The sequence below is a fragment of the Ochotona princeps genome, unplaced genomic scaffold (assembly GCF_030435755.1).
Source record: "Ochotona princeps isolate mOchPri1 unplaced genomic scaffold, mOchPri1.hap1 HAP1_SCAFFOLD_3996, whole genome shotgun sequence".
Taxonomy (NCBI): Eukaryota; Metazoa; Chordata; class Mammalia; order Lagomorpha; family Ochotonidae; genus Ochotona; species Ochotona princeps.
The window spans coordinates 14,191-35,473 of NW_026698964.1; the positions used below are offsets into that span (position 1 = coordinate 14,191).

The 21,283-nt window shown below is 40.0% G+C and overlaps 1 protein-coding gene across 1 annotated transcript; it reads right to left on the bottom strand.

Annotated features, from left to right (window-relative positions):
• Positions 1-1,095: 1,095 nt before the first annotated feature.
• LOC131479143 (uncharacterized) lies at positions 1,096-21,277 on the bottom strand (the record flags this gene model as incomplete). Its single annotated transcript, XM_058659714.1, has 12 exons — positions 1,096-1,246; positions 1,727-2,012; positions 3,123-3,669; positions 5,779-5,883; positions 9,099-9,355; positions 11,510-11,675; positions 12,851-13,095; positions 14,336-14,559; positions 15,601-15,718; positions 15,839-16,104; positions 17,406-17,639; positions 20,709-21,277. Coding segments are annotated over 12 exons (3,168 nt in total), but the record flags the coding sequence as incomplete, so codon positions are not given.
• Between the last annotated feature and the right edge of the window lie 6 nt (positions 21,278-21,283).

A 21,283-nucleotide genomic window follows, 5' to 3' on the forward strand; every position in this document is an offset into this window, starting at 1 on the left:
TACACCGCCGCACCCGCCGCAAGCAAACACGGTCGTTTCTACAGTTGCTGACGACTAATTAGAACATTTTTTGTCGCTGACTCTCTCATGGAGCTCCCCCTACGCGCGTTTCAGCCGCCGCGTTTCCCGTGAGAAAATAGATTCAAATTCCATTCGTACGTCGCTCGTTGGACCAGAAAAACGCATTCGTGCAAAATCAGGACTACTTAGCTTCATGTTTACTCACAGACCTTCATCCTCTCATCTTCCACTTTTTCTTTTCGCTCAGGTATTCCAAACATCATAGAGGCGACACTGCGCCAATTACTAGGTCCCTTCCCCAAATTGATTTCGTCATGTGTCTCCATCGCGTAGTCCGGACACCATGTCCGTCCACTGCAACATACGAAGTTCTACTGTTGCCATCCGATCGCATACCGGGTGTACGTACACCGCAATATAAGTTGAAGTACCCGTGTCCCGTCCGTCCAAGTGCATGCAGAGGAGTCACAGGCGCATTGACTTTTCCACATACACACACAGACATGTCTCTCCACGCTGTGACGTCTGTCTCAGAAATTCTGCAGCGCCTCTGTGAGAAATCGGAGGCCTCCTGCTCTACATTCGGCGTCTGAATGTTGCCGCATCCATTGGCAGCCGAAATTCGAGTTCTTTGCACTTAATTCACAATCTCTTACTGAGAAAAGAACAAACAGCAACAACAATCCACCCATATATACCCACAGATATACATATATTCGTCATAGAATTCTTGATGAACACACCATCACCACCACGCTCAAGGTAATCGGCCACTATATATAAATGTATATATATAGTTGTGGTCAGAATGATAATAAGACACACACACACACACATACGTTTCACGAGAACGTCTTTCTAGTGAAAATCTTTCGGGATGAGTGGAAGCTACCGACCCTTTCTCTGGAAACTTCAATCGTCGGCAGTATCAGTACTAGTAGTATTAGTAACAAGTCTGGAATTTCTCGTGCATGAGCACGTGGTAGGGATTTCTGTGTGTGCGTGTGTGTGTGCGTTGGGAAAGAGCGTATATAAGGCTGCCACTCCTGAGGCAGCAGCTACTTCAATAATCGTTTACGCGTGCTGCTGCTGCTGCTCATTCTCCAGTATAAGTGATAGCAAGGCCACTGTACCAATGCTTTTCCTTACTCCTGTGTTGACTTCTTGAGAGACACCGCTGCTCCTATAACTCTTCTCTAATAAGGGAAAATAGTACTCGTGCTGCCTAGGATGACGTCAAAAGAAGAGCGAGATATATAATAGCAGCAGTGTCAAATAGGACATATCTGTCATATAACAGTCTTTGTCGTAGTAGTAGTAGTAGTGAGTTTAATGAGCAAATCATTAACTCTGATACCCTGATAGATACGCCTGCTGCTGCTGCTGTGTCAGCTGTGCGTGCCGCTGCTGTGCTAACTGTGCGTGCCGCTGCTGTGCTAACTGTGTGTGCCGCTGCTGTGCTAGCTGTGTGTGCCGCTGCTGTGCTAGCTGTGTGTGCCGCTGCTGTGCTAGCTGTGTGTGCCGCTGCTGTGCTAGCTGTGTGTGCCGCTGCTGTGCTAGCTGTGTGTGCCGCTGCTGTGCTAGCTGTGTGCGCCGCTGCTGTGCTAGCTGGGCGTGCTGCTAGGGGGTGTGCCTCGTGCTGTTGTTACTGTTCTTCCTCATACAGCAAGCGCGAGTACTCGGAGAGCTTCTAAGTGACACTTACCCAGTGCCAGGGCGACTGCTGACAGTAGTGAAGCCTTCATCATCATCAGTTATTCCTGCTGCAGCGAAAGGGGGAGCAGCTGCGGTAGCTCTAGACAGGATCTGGCCGTTCTGTTGCTGCTGCTGTTGCATGCGCATTGGTGGTGGGTGATTATTATTTGCCGCTGGTCCCGCCGCTCCCACTGCCGCATTCAGTGCTGCAGCAGCCGCTGCCAAACGTACGCGAGGACGTCCAGACGGAGCTCCACTAATGCCTCCTGCTGCTGCGTTTACTCCCCCTTCTTTTCCTGCTTACAACACACCCATCGCAACAGACGTTACTGCACGCCTACGATAATATATATATATATAGCGGAAGAAAAAATTGTATACACCTGTGTATGGATATGTATGCCGACATACTGATCACACCCTGCTTCTCGGGACCTTCTCCCGCTAGGCCTTCACGGAGATATATATATGTATATGCTACCATACGCAGGAGGAAAAAAAAGCACTCATGTGTTTGTATATGCCTAAAGCTTATATATATATTCTAACTCCTCTTCTCGGGGCGCTTTCTTCCGCAAGTCAGCAGCACAAATCAATACTCCCTCCACATATATATCAAACACAACATGTACTGTATGTATACTAGTGTACTACATCACATAGTACACTTCACGGCACGTTAAACACTTCTGCTACTACTACTACTACGAATGAAACTCGAGGTACAGCCAGTATAGTAGTTTAACAGTTTATAGTGGCTCACAACACAAAGTGTCTGTGCATAATAGATATATATGAGTGTCTTCCCCTCATACACACGCCGCCCCATGCTATCTACTTTTCAAGCTCCACTCATACATCTACCGTTCGCACTCCCACTACTAGTGTTTTTCATACAAACCCCATGTTACCGACTATTCGTTACACTCCTTATATTGAAAGTTATCCCACTTCCTTTTTCACATTCCGTTATATCGACACTTCCTCACACCTCCTTAAAATTATTAGTCAGTGTTGTTAGCACTCTTCGTATGTATTCAGGTGTCCAGGCCTCATCAAGGTATAAAAACTGTTGTAACTGCTCCATTTATGTTGCATGTACATCATACCCCTCGTGGTGAACATATTCTACACTCGCTTTCGTATGTACTACTGTTGTTCCCACACTCCTATTTCCACAGACACACATATACACATACACACATATATATATCTCTGTATAGACGAAGAGTGTTTCTAACCACTCCTCCTTTGAGAGTTCTATGTCAAACACACAGTTTTCCTACTTGCTGAATGTTCTGCACTTGTGGCTAGATATTATTACGTAGCAGTAAATCATTTTTACTGTTGAGACACACAATAATGTCGGGGAAAAAATTTATGGGGAAACTGTCATGATGGCTAACCTCCTGCTGCCGAAGTATTGCCACTTCGCCAACGCTCAAACCCCTCGTCAGGTGACATGGCTCCTCCTCCTGCACCACCAGCACCACCACTACCACCACCTCTTCCGGATGAAAGCCTTTCTCTCCTTCCAGAGAGCTGCTTACTATCGAAATTACTACTACCACCACCACCCCCTCCCGCCGCTCCTCCAACATTATTATTACTACCACCACCACCACGTCGCCAGTCGTCTTCAACTCCTCCTCCACCTCCTCCTCCTACTCGTGGTCCTCCTCCTCCACCGCTGCCTCGCTCTATTCCTCCTGCTGCTGCTGTCATATTATTACTGCCACCAGCCCCAGCGGACAAGGAAGGAGGAGCACCACCAATACCAGAGGAAACTCCTGGGGTGGGTGAAGATAATACAGACATAGTTCCAGGTGATGCTGTTGTTGCTGCCCCTCCCGCTGCTCCTGCTGCCGTCATATTATCCGCAGACAATCCACCGCGACCACCACCTCCCCCTTGTCTGCTTAATAATTCTTTGTCGAGCTGGCGCTGTTTCTCCTGTACATCCACATACACACATACATACTAACGCCTACTTACCTTGTACAAACACGTATACATATACATACATATACATGTATGTTGGGCATATACAAACAGATGCTCATAGAAATGAGTGATAAACTCATCCATACAAACATATACAGACTTATACACATACGTGTACAAGAATACACAGCAATACGCACGACTTGAAGACGGAAGAGACTATCTACATACACATACACACACACATGTACACATAATACAGACACGCATGAAAGACAGGAAGGCTGAAGCGCGGCGCTACACACAGGAAAAAGGATATACAACTCGAAAATACCAATATCAGTACACACAGAAGCCCAGTGTAACCTTCATACTACATGAGGAAGAGTTTATCACAATATCACATACACAATTCACAAACTTCACATTAGTAATGTTTCTGCCACCTGATGCGTCTATCACACACCGAAAGGTAGGGAATGATATAGAGGCACAGCTACACACACGATGGTGCACACGCCAAAGCATGCATACATACATTCACATGAACAGACACGAAGATAACGAACGCTGAGAAGGAATGTAAAAAGAAAGAAAAACAAGATGCTCGAGTACCACAGGCAACTGCATATCAATCTACTTTTGCGTAGATATATATATACGATGAGAAAGACACAGACAGAGACAGACACAGGGTATGTTGTTCTATTATCAGTAGTATATCAATCACCTTACACGTGTATACATATATAAACATGATCATATATGTATGTATACAAGGGTGTGTGTACCTCTCCACATTTCCTTCCCTCATGCGTGTACACATATGTATACATATATATATAGTTACATATATACACGAGGGTATATCTGCCATTCATATATACGAAGCCCCTTATATATATATATATATATATATAATGTGGATATATGAGGTTTCCATATAGTTCCCTCCCTCACGCGTGTTGTGTGTGCGGATGTCTGCCCCACACATATATATATATATATATCCAGGAGGCTATATATACCCTCCATTTACTGCCCTCCCCCGTAAGTGTATGTAATATATATATATACATTCTCGAGGGTATATATATATATATATATATATATACATACCCTACACGTACTACGCCCCCATAGATATATATATATATACACACATGGACATATATAACCTTCACATATATCCCCTCTCTTGCTTGTGTATCTTTATATATACATAAGTATATAGAAATATATACATACATGCATACAGATGAATATGTTCATAAGAGTGTATATGTGTATATATTTCAACATACATACGTATGTAAGAATGTTCCTTATACATATATGTTCATGTATATATGTGAATATACCCTCCATACACTACTACACCCCTCCCACCATTATTTTAGTGTGCATGCTCCCCCTTCCTACGTGTACTGATTAGTCCGACACTTTTCTCTGGAAAAGAAAAATGTAGACATACATCTCCCTTTCCTAACAGCTTCTACCACATATTTGTTGCTTGTTCCCCATTATCTGTAGTAATCAGAAAAAGATACTCAGTTTCCTCGAACTGCTAATGCCCATGGGCGCTCGCACATCCTGAAGTATCCCTACTACGCGTTGCTGGTATGATTACGCATAGACGACTGCCGCGTAGCCTCATAATTATATGGACACACAGACGTCTTTGAGTGTATATGTAAACTTCTCTTCCTCTCATTCGGCATAAGCACGCCATGCAGAATGTCCATGCCCGCAAAACGAGAGCGTTCTAGTACTAACGTGATTCCGAGAAGCAAAGCTTGTGTTCACATATATGTATATATATTAGGGGGTGTAGTACGTGTAAGGTAATCATAGGAAGCTTTTTGTGGAGGATCGACGTTGACGTTACCTTCACTTCTTCATGTTCTTGTGAACGCACATTATTGTGTGACACGTACATGCATGCGAAACGAGGTGGTCCACAAAAGCGTATTGAAGATGAAAACACTATTTTTATCAAAAATGTCATCAAGAAAACTGAATGTTATTTTTTACAGTGAAAACGTTTGTAAGATGATGAGAATAATGTTTCACAAAACTTTCGAAAGCAACAGAAGATGGGAGAGGGGGGCGAATTACCTCCACTTCAAGTTCTCGCTGCATTTGTCTTTCAGCCAGCTCCGCGAGACGTCTCGCTTTCGTCTCTTCTTCTTGTCGCTTCTTTTCCATTTGCTCTAAGTATCTCTGTGCACATAAATGATTAAAACAATCACTAAAAACACAGCTTTCACCCAAAAATCGAGCACAAGAGAAAACCTGTAGCTGTACACAGAAAAAAAAGGTAATAATCCGGGTAAAAAACGGCCGTCAGAGTATCTCCCAATTAAGAAACCACAAAAGTAGAGATTTACAACTGTCATGTGTTTCCCTTTCTTTCTCTTTACTCAAGTGAAAGAGAAACGATGGAAAAAGTGTCCGGCTCTCTTTGTGATACACACAACTCGAAATGTGGAGCCATACTAATAACAACGCATACATACTGTAGAATTATACTAATACTAATTATATACGCTCATATATGTAGAGCCTTAATAATAACACGCACAAATACTGTAGAGCTCTACTAATACTGATTATATACGCCCATATATATAGAGAGAGAGAGAGCCATAATAATAACACGAACACATACTGTAGAGCTATACTAATACTAATTATATACGCATATATATAATATTAAAGAGCCATAATAATAATATTAACACGCACACATATTATAGAGCCATAATAGTGATAGTAGGCACACATACATAGAGCTATCACAGTAATAATATTTATAATACTATTACGCAAACATAGAATTATATTAATTATACGCACACATGTATAGAGCTATAATACTAATTATACGCACACATATCAATGAGCCACAATAATAATACTACGCACACATACCATTGAGCCATAATAAGAATACTACTACTACTACGCACACATACTACAGAGCTATAACACTACGCACACATATTGTAGAGCTATAATAATAAGAACACTACGCACACAAATACGAGAGCTACAATGATAATAATACGCACACACATATAGGGTTATACTGATGATACGTACGCATATATATAGCTATAAAAGTAATACGCATACATACTACAGAGCTATAATAATAATTACACACACACACACACACAATTATGCAGCTATAATAATAATGATACCTACCATAATGCAGACCTATGAAGATAATAGTACGCACACATATTACTTATAATAATGCTGATACGCACACATATAATAGAGCTATAATGATAATACGCATACACATATTGATACATAACAATAGATATATATATATCTATTACACACGATTTGTTTTAAATAAACACATCCGTTTTTGAAAAATCATATACGCGAATGGTTATAAGAGACATATGCATGCGTATTGTTACATTATATATACACACACACGCTGTTACATACATATTTGTTGAATATATATACACACATGTTGTCAGATACATATACATACATGTTGTTGCATACGTATATACCCACGTGTTATTACATACATATATACACATGTGTTATTACATATATATATACAAGTGTTATTACATACATATATACACACGTGTTGTTACATACACATATACACATGTATTGTTTTACATGCATATACACACACGTATTCTTACATACATATTCACACACGTGTTTTTACGTATATTTGAACACACACATGCATGCTCTCGGGTAAAAAATTAACAGAGGTTAGAAAGAGGCTGCTACATACGCATATATGCACAGAATAATGTCTTCAGCGACTATTCAAAACAGAAGGGAAACGCACTAATGAGTGTCTACACAGTCATACGTGTGCTTCTGAAAGACGTGATTCTCTTGTCATACATGCTTTTGGGTGAGTTTATCTTTCTATCGCAAGTAAGTCTATTGCAAATCTTTCTGCTACTCACAAACTTATACAGAGATGCTTCGCTTGTAGTGTGTCTGTATAGGACTGCTGTGTGAAGAACTGCCTGCATGCACGCGTAGTCGTAAGCGCATGTGTGTGTGTGTGTGTGTTTGTGTGCCAGTCAGTTTGTGTACTGAATCTGTGTTTGTCTACGGTGCATTCCATGTGTACATGTACATACATACATATACATACATCCATACACATGCACATGCATAAATACATATATATATATACATATACACACATACCCCTACATACATAGAGATATATATATATATACACACATACATACGTATACACTTATACATACACATACATACATATACACACATCCCCACATAAACATACATACATATATGTACATACATATACATACGGATATATTGTGTGTGTTTGTGTGGGAGGACAGTGGGTGTAATATGTGTGTGTACTGTATGCCTGTATGTGTTCATGTAGTTTATGTGTAGACGCTGAATACGTGTATGGTTGAAGTGTGTTAGTGTGTAAGTAAGGGTGTGTGTGTGTGTGTGTGTGTACTGGTTTACTGTGTGTGCATATATATATATATATATATATATATATATATATATATATGCACATGTGTGTGTATGTGTGTGTATGCGTGTACTGGTACGTGGAGATGTCCTCAGTGTGTGTAGTGTGGATGTATAGTCGCTGCGTGTTTGTTGAAGTGTGTGTACATTATTATTATTGTGAACGTGTACATGACTACTACATGTATGTCAACTACATACATTGCCCCTATCTCTCTCTCTATATATGTATATATACGTGCTGTATATAAAGTGTTCTGCATGTAGACTCTGTTTCCTTTGGTCGTGCGCGTACTGTATGTAGGGCTGTGTATATACATATATATATGGTGTGTGTGTGTGTGTCTGTAGTGTGTGCAGTGTGTGTGTCTGTAGTGTGTGCAGTGTGTGTGTCTGTAGTGTGTGCAGTGTGTGTGTCTGTAGTGTGTGTATGTGCAGTGTGTGTGTCTGTAGTGTGTGTGTCTGTAGTGTGTGTATGTGTAGTGTGTGTGTCTGTAGTGTGTGTGTGTCTGTAGTGTGTGTGTGTCTGTAGTGTGTGTGTGTCTGTAGTGTGTGTGTGTCTGTAGTGTGTGTGGGTGTAGTGTGTGTGTGTGTAGTGTGTGTGTCTGTAGTGTGTGTATGTGTGGGTGTGTGTGTATGTGTAGTGTGTGTGTGTCTGTAGTGTGTGTGTGTCTGTAGTGTGTGTGTATGTGTAGTGTGTGTATGTGTAGTGTGTGTGGGTGTAGTGTGTGTGTGTAGTGTGTGTGTCTGTACTGTGTATGTGTGGGTGTGTGTGTATGTGTAGTGTGTGTAGTGTGTGTGTAGTGTGTTTGTGTGTGTGTAGTGCGTGTAGTGTGTTTGTGTGTTTGTAGTGTGTGTGTAGTGTGTGTGTGTGTGTGTAGAACAGGAGTAGCACCTCATCGTGGAGGAGAACGTACTTTCTGCTCCTCTTCCATCCGTCTTCGTTCAGCCTCGAGTTTCAATCTTTTGAAATGTTCTTCTTTCCGTACTCGTGCACGTTGTATCTTTTGTTGCTTCAATACTTCCGTGAGTCGCTCTCTTTGCTGTTGTGCTTGTACTTCAAACTCTTTTTGCCTCTCTTCAAGTCGTGCAGCCACCCAGGCTTCTTTGTCTTTTTTAATTACTTCGAAAACTTGCTTCTCTTCTAACGCAGCCTGAAATGCTGCTTTATGTTCTATATATATATGTATATGCACATATCATATTATAGAGAGAGAGAGAGGCAACATCGTATACAAGAACAGCCATAATCATCATCATCATCACATCCACAAGAAGCACATCACATACACACAGACAGTACTACTCACCCTTACAATATAACAAAAGCACTACAATAATTACAACACTATTAACAGAATATTATACATATGTATTTACACACCATATGCAACAGCAGCCATCATCACATTAGCAGTGGAGTAGTGGCCACGTTGATATATAAAAGCAGCAATATACTGATAACAGCAGTACTAAAACAAGATATATATATATATATATGTGTATATATATATGAGCACAGCATGTACAACAGCCACAATCACATTTGCCGTAGTCACAGGCACTTTGAAGTATAGCCACACCAAGATACGAGTATAACAGCACTAATAATACAACATATATATATATATATGTATACATGTGCACAAATATATATATATATATATATATATATGTACACAGCGTGCACAACAGCTATCACCACATAAACGATAGCAATAACAATTTTTTAAGAGTATAGTAGCACTACTAACAAACAGAAAGCTTTCTTCTTTCGTGAATAAGAAGCTTCAAAAAAATGCTGTACAACTGTCTTGTAGTATACACAACAAATGCCATCATCACACATACGAAACGGCCACCACATAGTACAGCAACAAGTGTAGTGATGATACCCACATTAGTTAAAGAGCAGTGATAGGCTTAGTAATATGAGAGTAGTAGTAGTAGTAATAGTAATACAAACTATCGGATTACTAATATAGGAGTAGTAGTAGTGGTAGTTATAATAAAACACACTATCAGATTAATAATATAAGAATAGTAGTAGTAGAAGTAATACACACTATCATATTAGTAATAGAAGAGTAGTAGTAGTAGTAGTAATACAAACTGACCCAGGAGGAGCTCACTGGCACTAGTGATATATCTACACCTACAACAGTAGCACCAGCAGCGCCAACATCAGTGACAGCAGCAATGACAGCAGCAATAACAGCAGCGCTTACAAAGACAACAGCGGCATTTACACAAGCAACAGCAGCAGCTACAAAACCACCATCACCACTATCGCCACCGGCCGTAGGAATAGCAACTCCACGCAAAGCGCCAACAGCAGCAGCAGCATCAACAGCAGCAGCAGCGCCGATAGCAGCACCAGCAGTAGCAATACCTAAAACAGCTGCTGTTGCAGTATTGTAAGAAGCGCCGGCAACAAAATAACAATAGCAATAGCAGCACCAGCAGTAGCAATAGCAGTACATCCAGCAACAGCAGCATCAATAGCACCACCACCAACAGCAGCAGCAACACCATCAGGAGCAACAGCAGTGGCAACTTAGAAACGTGAAGTGGTAGCAGCAGCAGTTCCCACAGGGCCAACAGCCACACTTCAACAGAAGCGTAATAGAGAAACTTCAGCTACTCATTGGGTATATTGACATTAGCAATGGCATAATTTAAAATAGTAGAGACAATACCAGATGGAATGAAGGACAAAAAAAGCAATAGCACAAACGAAAAATAATGTGGAGTTGGTTTTTCTCAACGAACAGAGTCTAAGTAGTAAGCGAGCCTTTTACGTGTACATTACTAGAAATTGAGCGGCGACGAAAAACTGATTTCCAACTGGAAATACAACATATTATATACAATACTATGTATGTCCATGGAGAGCCTAGGAAAGTTTTTTCTTTTCATCTTGAAATTTATGTTCATATATTAGTAACATGCTTCTAAACAGACATGAGAAGACAATGGAAAACGTTCTCAATTACAGTTATATGACTACAGTAGACTCACACAAGCTCGCTCTATTTCTATATAAGACACTACTATGAGCAGTATTATCAATTCTTCGAACCATTTGGAATGTATTACACGTATACATATGATACACTGATATAAGCAGTAGTAGGTGTTTCTCTTCTTCTTTTCTGCTTTAGTTCTATATATATGTATGTATATACTACTACTACTACTGCTGTTGCTACGGCTACTACTCCTACTCACACACGCTCCAAAGCCTATATCATATACGTATATATATAAATATACATACATACACATATATATTTATACATACATTTATGTATACATATATATATACCTTCTTCCTGCTTAGTTTGCATTTCCAAGAGAATTTCAGAGTCCTGTGCAAGCGTCTCCTCCTGCCAGCGCATTAGCAGCGGCAACTCCTCTTCGCGGCATGCGCGTATGAAATGACAGACACGCCGGTAGTTCTGTCGTCGTTGGCGTTGGCGCGCTAGTTTCTCCTGTTGGAGGTACGGAAGTATCCGCGTTGTATTACAGGTACAGCAAATTCACACACCCACACACAAACAGACACACGTCGCTTCTGTACATACAGACGTATGTCTGTAGTATGTGTCCTCCAAGTTTGTAAAACGGATATATATATATATATATATATATATATACATCAGGTGTGACAACCACAAATACACATATTCACTGTGATATACATATATATATACAGCGACACATACTACATATATATATATATATATATGTGTATATATGTATGTAGTATGTGGCGTTGTAGTGTTTATGTATGTATCTGTATATGTATACGTATGTATTACATGGGGACACACACACACACTTACACGCACAGACAATCGCATGACTGATATATATATGTATATGGTATAGAAGGTTACTGCTGGAATCATTAGTAGTGCGAGAGCATCATATTCGTGTCGAATAGGCTGCTGCTATTTCTCTGTATACACGCATATACATAATTAGGTATCTATATATATTTATATACATACGTATACATACATATGTATACACACAGATATATATACACACATACATACAGTCTATGTACGGCTATGTATATATATCTACATATACAGTCTATGTATACTTGAATATATATATATGTATATATGTGTATACAGTCTATGTATACCTAGATATATATATATATATATGTATTGTCTATGTATAATTATATATCATACGTATATATAGTCTATGTTTACTTGGATATACACATATATTATACTCTATATATGGTTATTCATTTAATCTACGAAAACCTCCCTCCCTCGCTCTGTTTTCTCTTCTTTCTTCTCTTTCTGTCTTGCCCTCTCTTTCTTCCTCTTCTCTCCTCTTTCTCTCTCTTTCTCCCTCTCTCTTTCTCTCTGTTTCTTCTCCCTCTCAAACCCGCTCCTCCTCCTCCTCTCGTGCTGTTTCCTCTTCTATTCTCTTTTGCCCTCTCGCTCCTTTTCTCTTGCTCTCTCTAGTCCTTCTGTTCTCTCTCCTCCTTTCTCCTCCGTGTGCCTTTTTACTTCCCTTCCCTCTCTTTTTTTCCCCTCTCTCTCTCTTTCGCCTTCTCCCTCTCCACCCCCTCTGTGGCTTTTTTTCTCTGTCTGCTTCTCTCTGCGACTCTACTCGGTTTGCGGCTCTGTGTTCATACCTTATTCAGTTGCATGAGCTGTGCACGCTCTAGGTCATCGTAGTCGACATTTCCTTGCAGGACGTCGTCAATATTGATTTCTCCGAGCTGTTTTCCCTTAATTAAGATAGTACTGGAAGCTTTGCCTCCAATCTTTTTGATCTCCTCTAACATCTGTGCGGCTGTTTCGCTCCTCTGCTTGATCTTCTCTTGTTGCATACGCCTCTCCTCACGGCGGCGTGTTGCTTCCTCTCGTCGTTCACGCTCTGCGATACAGAGGGAGAATGCAAGAGGAGGGAGAAGAAGAGAGAAAGAAAGTCGAATGTAACCATACAACGATACATGCGCACACAAGTCTCGGACACACACAGATACACCAACACACACACACACATGCATAAAATGCAAAGGAGAAAAATCAACTACACCCATACTGAAAAAATGACCTGGGGATTCCTGAAAAGAGAGAACACTCGCATATATAAACACACACTGAACAGTGAGGTAGAAGCAAACGCTCTAGGCATAAACACAAAAGCACAGCAGACAGAGAAATACTAATGAAGAAATCTATTCGAAACAAACATACGTATAAACACCACCAACGCTTCAGATACACAACCTTGAGGACACACAAACACACACACGTACATACACACATATACATATACATACATACAGATGTAGATGTAGAGAGAGAAGAAAGAATACACATACACACACAGAAAACACACAAAAATCATATGCAGAGGTGGACAAACTAGAGTCGTAAACGAACATGCACACAGACACAGGAGGAGGACACATCAACATACACCTGTTCACTCATACGTAAGTATGTACGTGGAAGACTCCGTATGTATATACATACATATACAACTACATGTCCATACACAGAGAGCTATATACATGCAAATGTGGTGCACGTACTCTCTTCACAATTGTGGTTGTCTGGTAGTATCACGGCTACCCCTCTCCCCTTCACCTTGTTCACGTGTACCTCTCTCCCCTACACCCATGTATGCCCACGCACGTAAATCGTCGTACCTTCCAGCCTACAAAACAGTTTGATATATAATTTAGTGAATGGAAGTGAAGGAGGAGATCCGGTATAGCAGAGGAGAAGTCTCTAGAACATATATGTGTGGATGTACGTGTGTGTGTGTGCAGGTGGCTGAGTGTAGGTATAGCTCTGTATATGTGTGTATATATGTATGTATGTATGTATACGTGTGTATGTGTGTAAGTGTACCTGTGTTAATACATATGAGTGTGAGGGTGTTGTGGGTGTGTGTGTAGGTGTATGTATTTTGTGTATAGGTGAGCAACAGCTGTGTGTGTGTGCGTGTGTGTGTGTCTCTGTATGTGTGCCTGTGTCTGTGTGTGTGAGCGTGTGTACGTGTACTAGAAATGTTTGTAAGACTCACACACACAAACACAAGCACACATACATATACAACAGGAATTTCATGAGAACGAGAGCGGATGGATGAATTATTCTTCTACCTTGTCTCTCCTCCACACGTCGTTGCTCTGCTTCCCTTCTTCGTCTTTCTTCTTCGACGCGCTGTTGTTCCTCTTGTTTCTCTAATCGACGAGAGTGCGTGATGCGCGTTCTCTCGGCCATGCGTTTTGTCTCTGCCTCCAAGCGACTTGGTAGCTCCGCGATGAATGCTTCTCTCTCGAGCCGCTCTTCCGGAGACTGACCCGGTGATATCATATGTATTGCTCTGCAATTTTTGTTTGCATGTGGTACATATACAAGAGCAAAAAGAAAAATAGGAGACACGGAGTGAGACAGAAAGTCATCTTCACTCTACTTACACAGACAAACTGGAATGACACACAGAGAGACAGGAACCACACCAAATCGCACCAGAAATCAACATAACCACCAAAGACAAAGCATTGTAGCTTCGATCAACACATACGTATATATATATATATATTCTCAACTGGTATATATGCTTTTGCTAATGTAGTATCTCCTGTGACAAATGCACATATATATATATATATATAATCTCACTGATATATACTCTTGATAATATATGTTCTTCATTGACAAACGTATGAATATGTTCGCTCACCATATATATATATATATATATATATATATATATATATATATATATATATGGTATATGTATAAATGTGTTCGCTCATCATATATATATATATATACATGCCTTTTATTGAGCTATATACATATCCTCAACTCATGGATATATATGTATGTATATATAACGGGATGACTACGAAATGCTAGCGTCTTTTCGTAAGCTCTTCATGTCAGACATATACATGTATATTTGTACCACCAGCTTGCATATATACTTATATATAAATATATATATATATAAATATATGTTCCTTTAGCATGCATATATGTACGTACGTTTGTTTCTCCAGCTTGCATATATATACACGGATGCTTATTTCCCCAGCTTGCATATATACGTGTATATTTGTTTCTCCAGCTTGCATGCATATGTACGTATGTTTGTTTCTCCAGCTTGCATGCGTATGTACGTATGTTTGTTTCTCCAGCTTGCATATATATATATGTATATGTATGTTTGTTCCCCCAGCTTGTATATATGTGTATAATTTTTCCTCGTGCCTGCGTCTCGCATAGATCTCGACATATGTTTTCTGATGCAGTTTGTCTGTGTGGTATGATTTGGTTTCTCTGTATATTCGTCTCTTCTTTTGCTACTACTTTCTTAAAAAGTTTTTTTCCATTCGCAATAGATGATGACCATTCTCACTTGTCAATATGCTTGGCGAGATTAGAAAGTTGATGCTTCAGTACGTTCGCAGCAGCAGCTTCGGGTGTCTCGAAAAGAATGGCACTCGTTGCATAATCGAGACGTATGCACAGCACTCCTGGAGCTCCACCAGTAAGAAGATTTCCAGTCGCTGCTCCCGCTGCAGCTGCTCCGAGAGACCCGGCTGCTGCTGCTCCCGGCCCTACACCCCCTGCTGCAGTTGCTGCTACTGTCAAACCCCCACCTGCCAGTTGTTGCTGGGCTAATAAGGCTGCCTGTTGCTGTTGCTGTTGCACTAATGCGACGAAAAGCTTTTCTGCTTCTGACCATGGCAGAAATGAATTTGTACATATATGCGTTGTGAAATGTTTGATCGAGAGTGTTGCATAGACACGTGAAAGCTGAAATATCAGCTTGTGAAAAATCACACGTTTCAAGGGGATCACGTACGGCTCCAACGTCGGGTTCTTCGATATACGCTCCAGTAAAGGCTCACAAAGAGAGCTGAAAACAAAGCATCCCCGTCACACACACACACATATACACATATACATACTCGCGCATATATACAGTTATATACAGAAACTTGGGACATATATAGAGTTGCATACACAGAGTTACAGGAGAAAAACTTACATATTTATATAGTCACATACACAAACAGAGGTACATCGCATACAACAGAGTTACATACACACACACACACACATACATAGTCACATCTCCGACTCTACATACACACACATATATACAAAGTCACACCAAACGCTATATATATATGCAGCGTTACATATGCACAGAGTTACATACACACGTATACACACGCATATCTACAACGCTACATACATACACACACACACACATATACACGCAGTCACATCTACACAGGTAGAGATATAATATATATGTATATATCGCGAGCCACATATGCAGAGATAGACATATATAGAATTACATATTTACAGCGCTACATATACAGAGTTACATACACACGTATACAATAATCACGTCTGCAGCGCTGCATCATATACACAGTCACACACACACACACACACGCAGTGACATACATACACACAGTCATATCTACAGCGCTACATATACTGAGTTACATGCACACATATATATCTACAATCACATCTACATAGTTACATATATATATATACAGCGTTACATACAAGGCCATACATATGTAGTAGATTCACACACATATACAGATTAACATATACATACGGTGTACACACAAATACACGTATACATCATGGTCACCCCTTGTACAGCGCTACAAATACACATATATAGACAATCACATATACGAAGTTTTATACATATAGCGTTATTTATATATATAGAGAGAGAGGAATACATATATAGAGTCACCCCTATATAAAGAGTCACAACCACACATATACAGAGCTACATGTACAGCGCATATACACACACAGCGTTGTTATCATGTAAATTAAGTCACACATGCGCAGAAAAATTACATACATACATAGACTCAGGAAAGTAGGGACCTATCACTGCTACTGAACATTTTCTGGCACATATATATATCTTAGCTCTAGAGCAGATATATATACATATATATATATACATACACTGCACATCCTATTAGATATAATGTAGCATACATATGTATATGTAAGGAAAAGAGTAAGGCAAATACAAATACACCTATGAGACTGACAGAAAGATAGAGGGCATCAATAACACCAATACGCGTGTAAGCGGCTAAAACACGGGAACGTCAAGACGCAGACATGAAGAAGAAGAAGAAAAAAAAGTACTATATGTCCTCATACCAGAGCTTGAGGGGAGGGAATTCGCTTTCAACAAGAGCCAGCAGCTGCTGACAGCTTTCATCTGCAAGAGAAACGATATCCTTCGAATACAAAACGTTTTTCAATGCCTCGCGTGTGGGAAGCGTCGAGTGCCCTAGCAGCATCGCCATGCGTTTCTGTTGCTCGAGAGAACCCGAAGACGGCGATAGAAGTGTCTCTTGTAATCCGCTGCCACTTCCTCCTTCTTCTCTCTCTCTCTCTCTGCAGTGAAAAACTCAGCAGAAAGAAACTGATTGACAAACTTAAAAAAAAATTCAGCAGAAAGAAATTCACAGAAACACTTAACACAAAAAGTGAGACGCTGTACAGCTGTGCCCACAAAAAAAAAAAACAGGGGGCAGTAGGGATCACTTCCTTACCTAAAAGAGTTATCACGGCTTACGGAAAACGGACATCATGAATTTGTGACTGATTTACATAAACGAAAACACAGACACAAAAAAAAAGAGAAGCGAAGGGTAACAAGGGGCTGCTGCAACTGAGGAGGCGACACGTGGTGCTGTTTTCTTGCAGGAACAGTAAGTTTCACACACAAATGAAAAGGGAACTACCAAAAAGAGAGAGAGTTATTCGTCATTTACAGGGAAGGAGGAAAGAAACAAAAATAGACTGCAGAATATACACAAAGATGATGAGTGGCAGGTGGGTGGGTACAGGAGGGCGCCGTCTTTAATTTCAGTAGTAGTAGTATATCGTCGTTTGCAACAATACTAGATAAAAAGACAGGAAACTGCTGAATGTAGTTTTGACAACATTACTACAAACTTAACCAGTACCACTAGCAGTGAAAGTACCGTAAACGCAGCAGTAGAGTTCGTAATAGTAGTAGTAGTATGAGCGCAAGACGCTATTAAGACAGGCAAAGGCATTTCAGCGACAGAAACACACCATTTGTGTATATTTACAAAAACATATATATATATATGCGTATACGGATACGTATATACGTATATTATTTCTGATGAGAAAAAGTACATATATTCACGTACTTGGAGACATACATACATATATATATATATATATATTCACGGTAATTATGGTGGGAACTAGGCACGAGAAGCACGGCATAATGACTATAACTCTCGATACATATATATATATATGTGGCTCCCACAATACCATACACAACCCGCCGTAGATATATATACAGAGCTCTCACATACTCATACACAACCCGCTACAGATATATATGTATATAACCTCACATACATATATATACATATATGTAAAGCTTTCACATACTCAAAGACATTCCCGCTGGATATACATATATATATATATATGTACAAAGCTGTCACATACTCATATACAAAGGCTGTAAATATACATATATATATATATATATATATATAGTTACATATACATTTCACATACTCACACACAATCCCGCCGCAGATATACACATCTATACGAATATATGTATATGTCTATGAGAATATATATATATATATATATGGCTTCCCCCCTCAGCATACTGATACAGAGTCCGGCTTCGTTTGAAGGTGCTGCACTGCAGACAGTGTTGTCTGCTTCGAGAGACACGCATTGACCATATGTACATAAGAGGAGATAACTATCGTTATGACCGCAGCGAGGAAATCCTCTTAGTACGTGAAACATAAGAAAGCATGACGCATGCCAGCGACATTCGTATATATATCAGTTATATTACATATGCATATATATATATATATCACAGCATGTAAGCGCGATAATCGTACGCGTAGTAATACTACTACTACTACTATTAGTGGTATAAAGATAGTAGAGGTAGTAATACTAGTGCAGCAACACGCGTAGTAATAGTAGTAATAGAGCAGTAGTAGTAGTGATAGTAGTTGTAGTAGTTTTAGTTGTAGTAGTGGTTGTACTGCTATATAATATATATATATTCACATATATATAATATATATGTACGTGTAACAAACATCACACGTGAAAAGGAAGAACAACAGACAGAACTGTTCGCGACTACTTATACTAGTGCACGACCCCGCAAAGAAGAAACTTTTTCTCGAGACGTCACAGACCAATCGAAAGCCCAGACAGTCGCGCGCGGCGCCTATTTCCCGCGGAAGGAGAAAAGAAACAACTACAATTTCTCTATGTACAACAGACAGTTTCACCGCAGAAAACACTCTGCTAGATATATAAAAACATTTATATATACATATAAATATACAAATATATATAAATATATATATGTATACATGGATATACGTATATATGTATATACGTATGACCACTTTATCATAAGCTCTGGTAGAGATATACACACATGAAAATAAAGAAGACACTACTATTTCCACTTCTACCACTGGACTATGAACAACATAAAGGCTTTCACCGAAGAGATTTTGGACATAGATATAAAAAGATATATATGTACATATACATACCCTTTGAATATAGATTGGTGGAGATACACTTCACATAAAAGAGAAGAGAGATAGATAATACATCCTGAAAATTAGCTTTCACAGTATACTACAGATGATACAGAAGAGGATTTCACAAGCACAAAGATATATGTAGGTGCCAATATAATAGGATGAACGATAAAGACAGGCACACAGACCTATCAACAAGGAAGAGGTGGTAGGTAATACAGTCACACACACAACTTTTATTTTTCTCTGCGTTCCTCCGTAGTTACGCGGTGTGCAAGACTCGTCGTAGTAACGGTAGCAGTACTAGTGATAGTAGTACTGTCAGTCGTGAGAGTGGTAAGAGTAGTAGTAACGTGTGTAGTGTAATGAACTTACGCGTATAATAGTGGTGATACTAGTAGTAGTGATAGTACTAGTAGTAACAGTAGTAGTAGTAGCAATGGTGATAGTAATACTAGTAGTAGTGTTGATGGTAATAATAGTAGTAGTAGTAGTGATAGTAGGTGCACTAATCGTACGCGCAGTAATAGTAGTAGTACTACTAGTAGTAAGTAGTACAGTTAGTTGAGGTAGTAATAGTAGTGGTTGTGATCCAGCAGTAACAGGCGTAGTAATAGTAGTAGTAATACAGTAGTAGTAGTGATAGTAGTAGTGGTAGTATCTATAGTAGTGATAGTACTAGTGCTGCTATATATAGGTAGTAGAAGCAGTCATAGTAGTACTAGTGCTACTACAATAACACTACTAGTAGTAATATTCGTACTGGTTAATAGAGCAAATGTCGTAACAGGAACAGTACAGTAGTGGTGATAATAATAGTAGTATTATTAGTACTAGTATTAGTGGCAGCATATACTGTGTGGTTTTGACCTACAATCCAGAGACGGGTATTGCAAGTACAGCTAGAACAACAACGGAGGCCATTGACTGTAAGTCTTGTATGGAAGCATTTCTTTTATAACCTTTGATGTGCAGAAGAAGTTTGAGCCAGGCAAGAGCATGAAAAAGATAATTGTCAGCGACCCAGGTGACTTTGGCCATTTTTTCGTAGTAGATGGCGAGCCATATCATGAGCTTCTCTCTGCTGCGGTGAAAGAGTTCCTGATTTGTCCGAATAGTACGAACGAACGAATCGTGCAGGCCCAGCGTCAGCAAGTCTTCAGCAGTGGCTGCACACTCACGCCACAGCAAGAGATCCGCTGCCACAACGAGCTGCAGCATGCGCGTTTCGAGATGCAGGTCTGGTCTCAAGAGACCTTCATAGTCTTCCTTGTGTCTGTTTTTCACCACGATGGTGAAGTGACTACGCAAAACATCGCAGAGTCTCTTAAACTCTTGGGGCCGCTGATTCTCTTTACAGAAAAGAAAAGCCCGTCGCGCAGTCTCGTGGTACACTCTCTCCAGCTTGGGTGTTGTCCTCAGGAGGTCTAGTATCATCTTATATACATC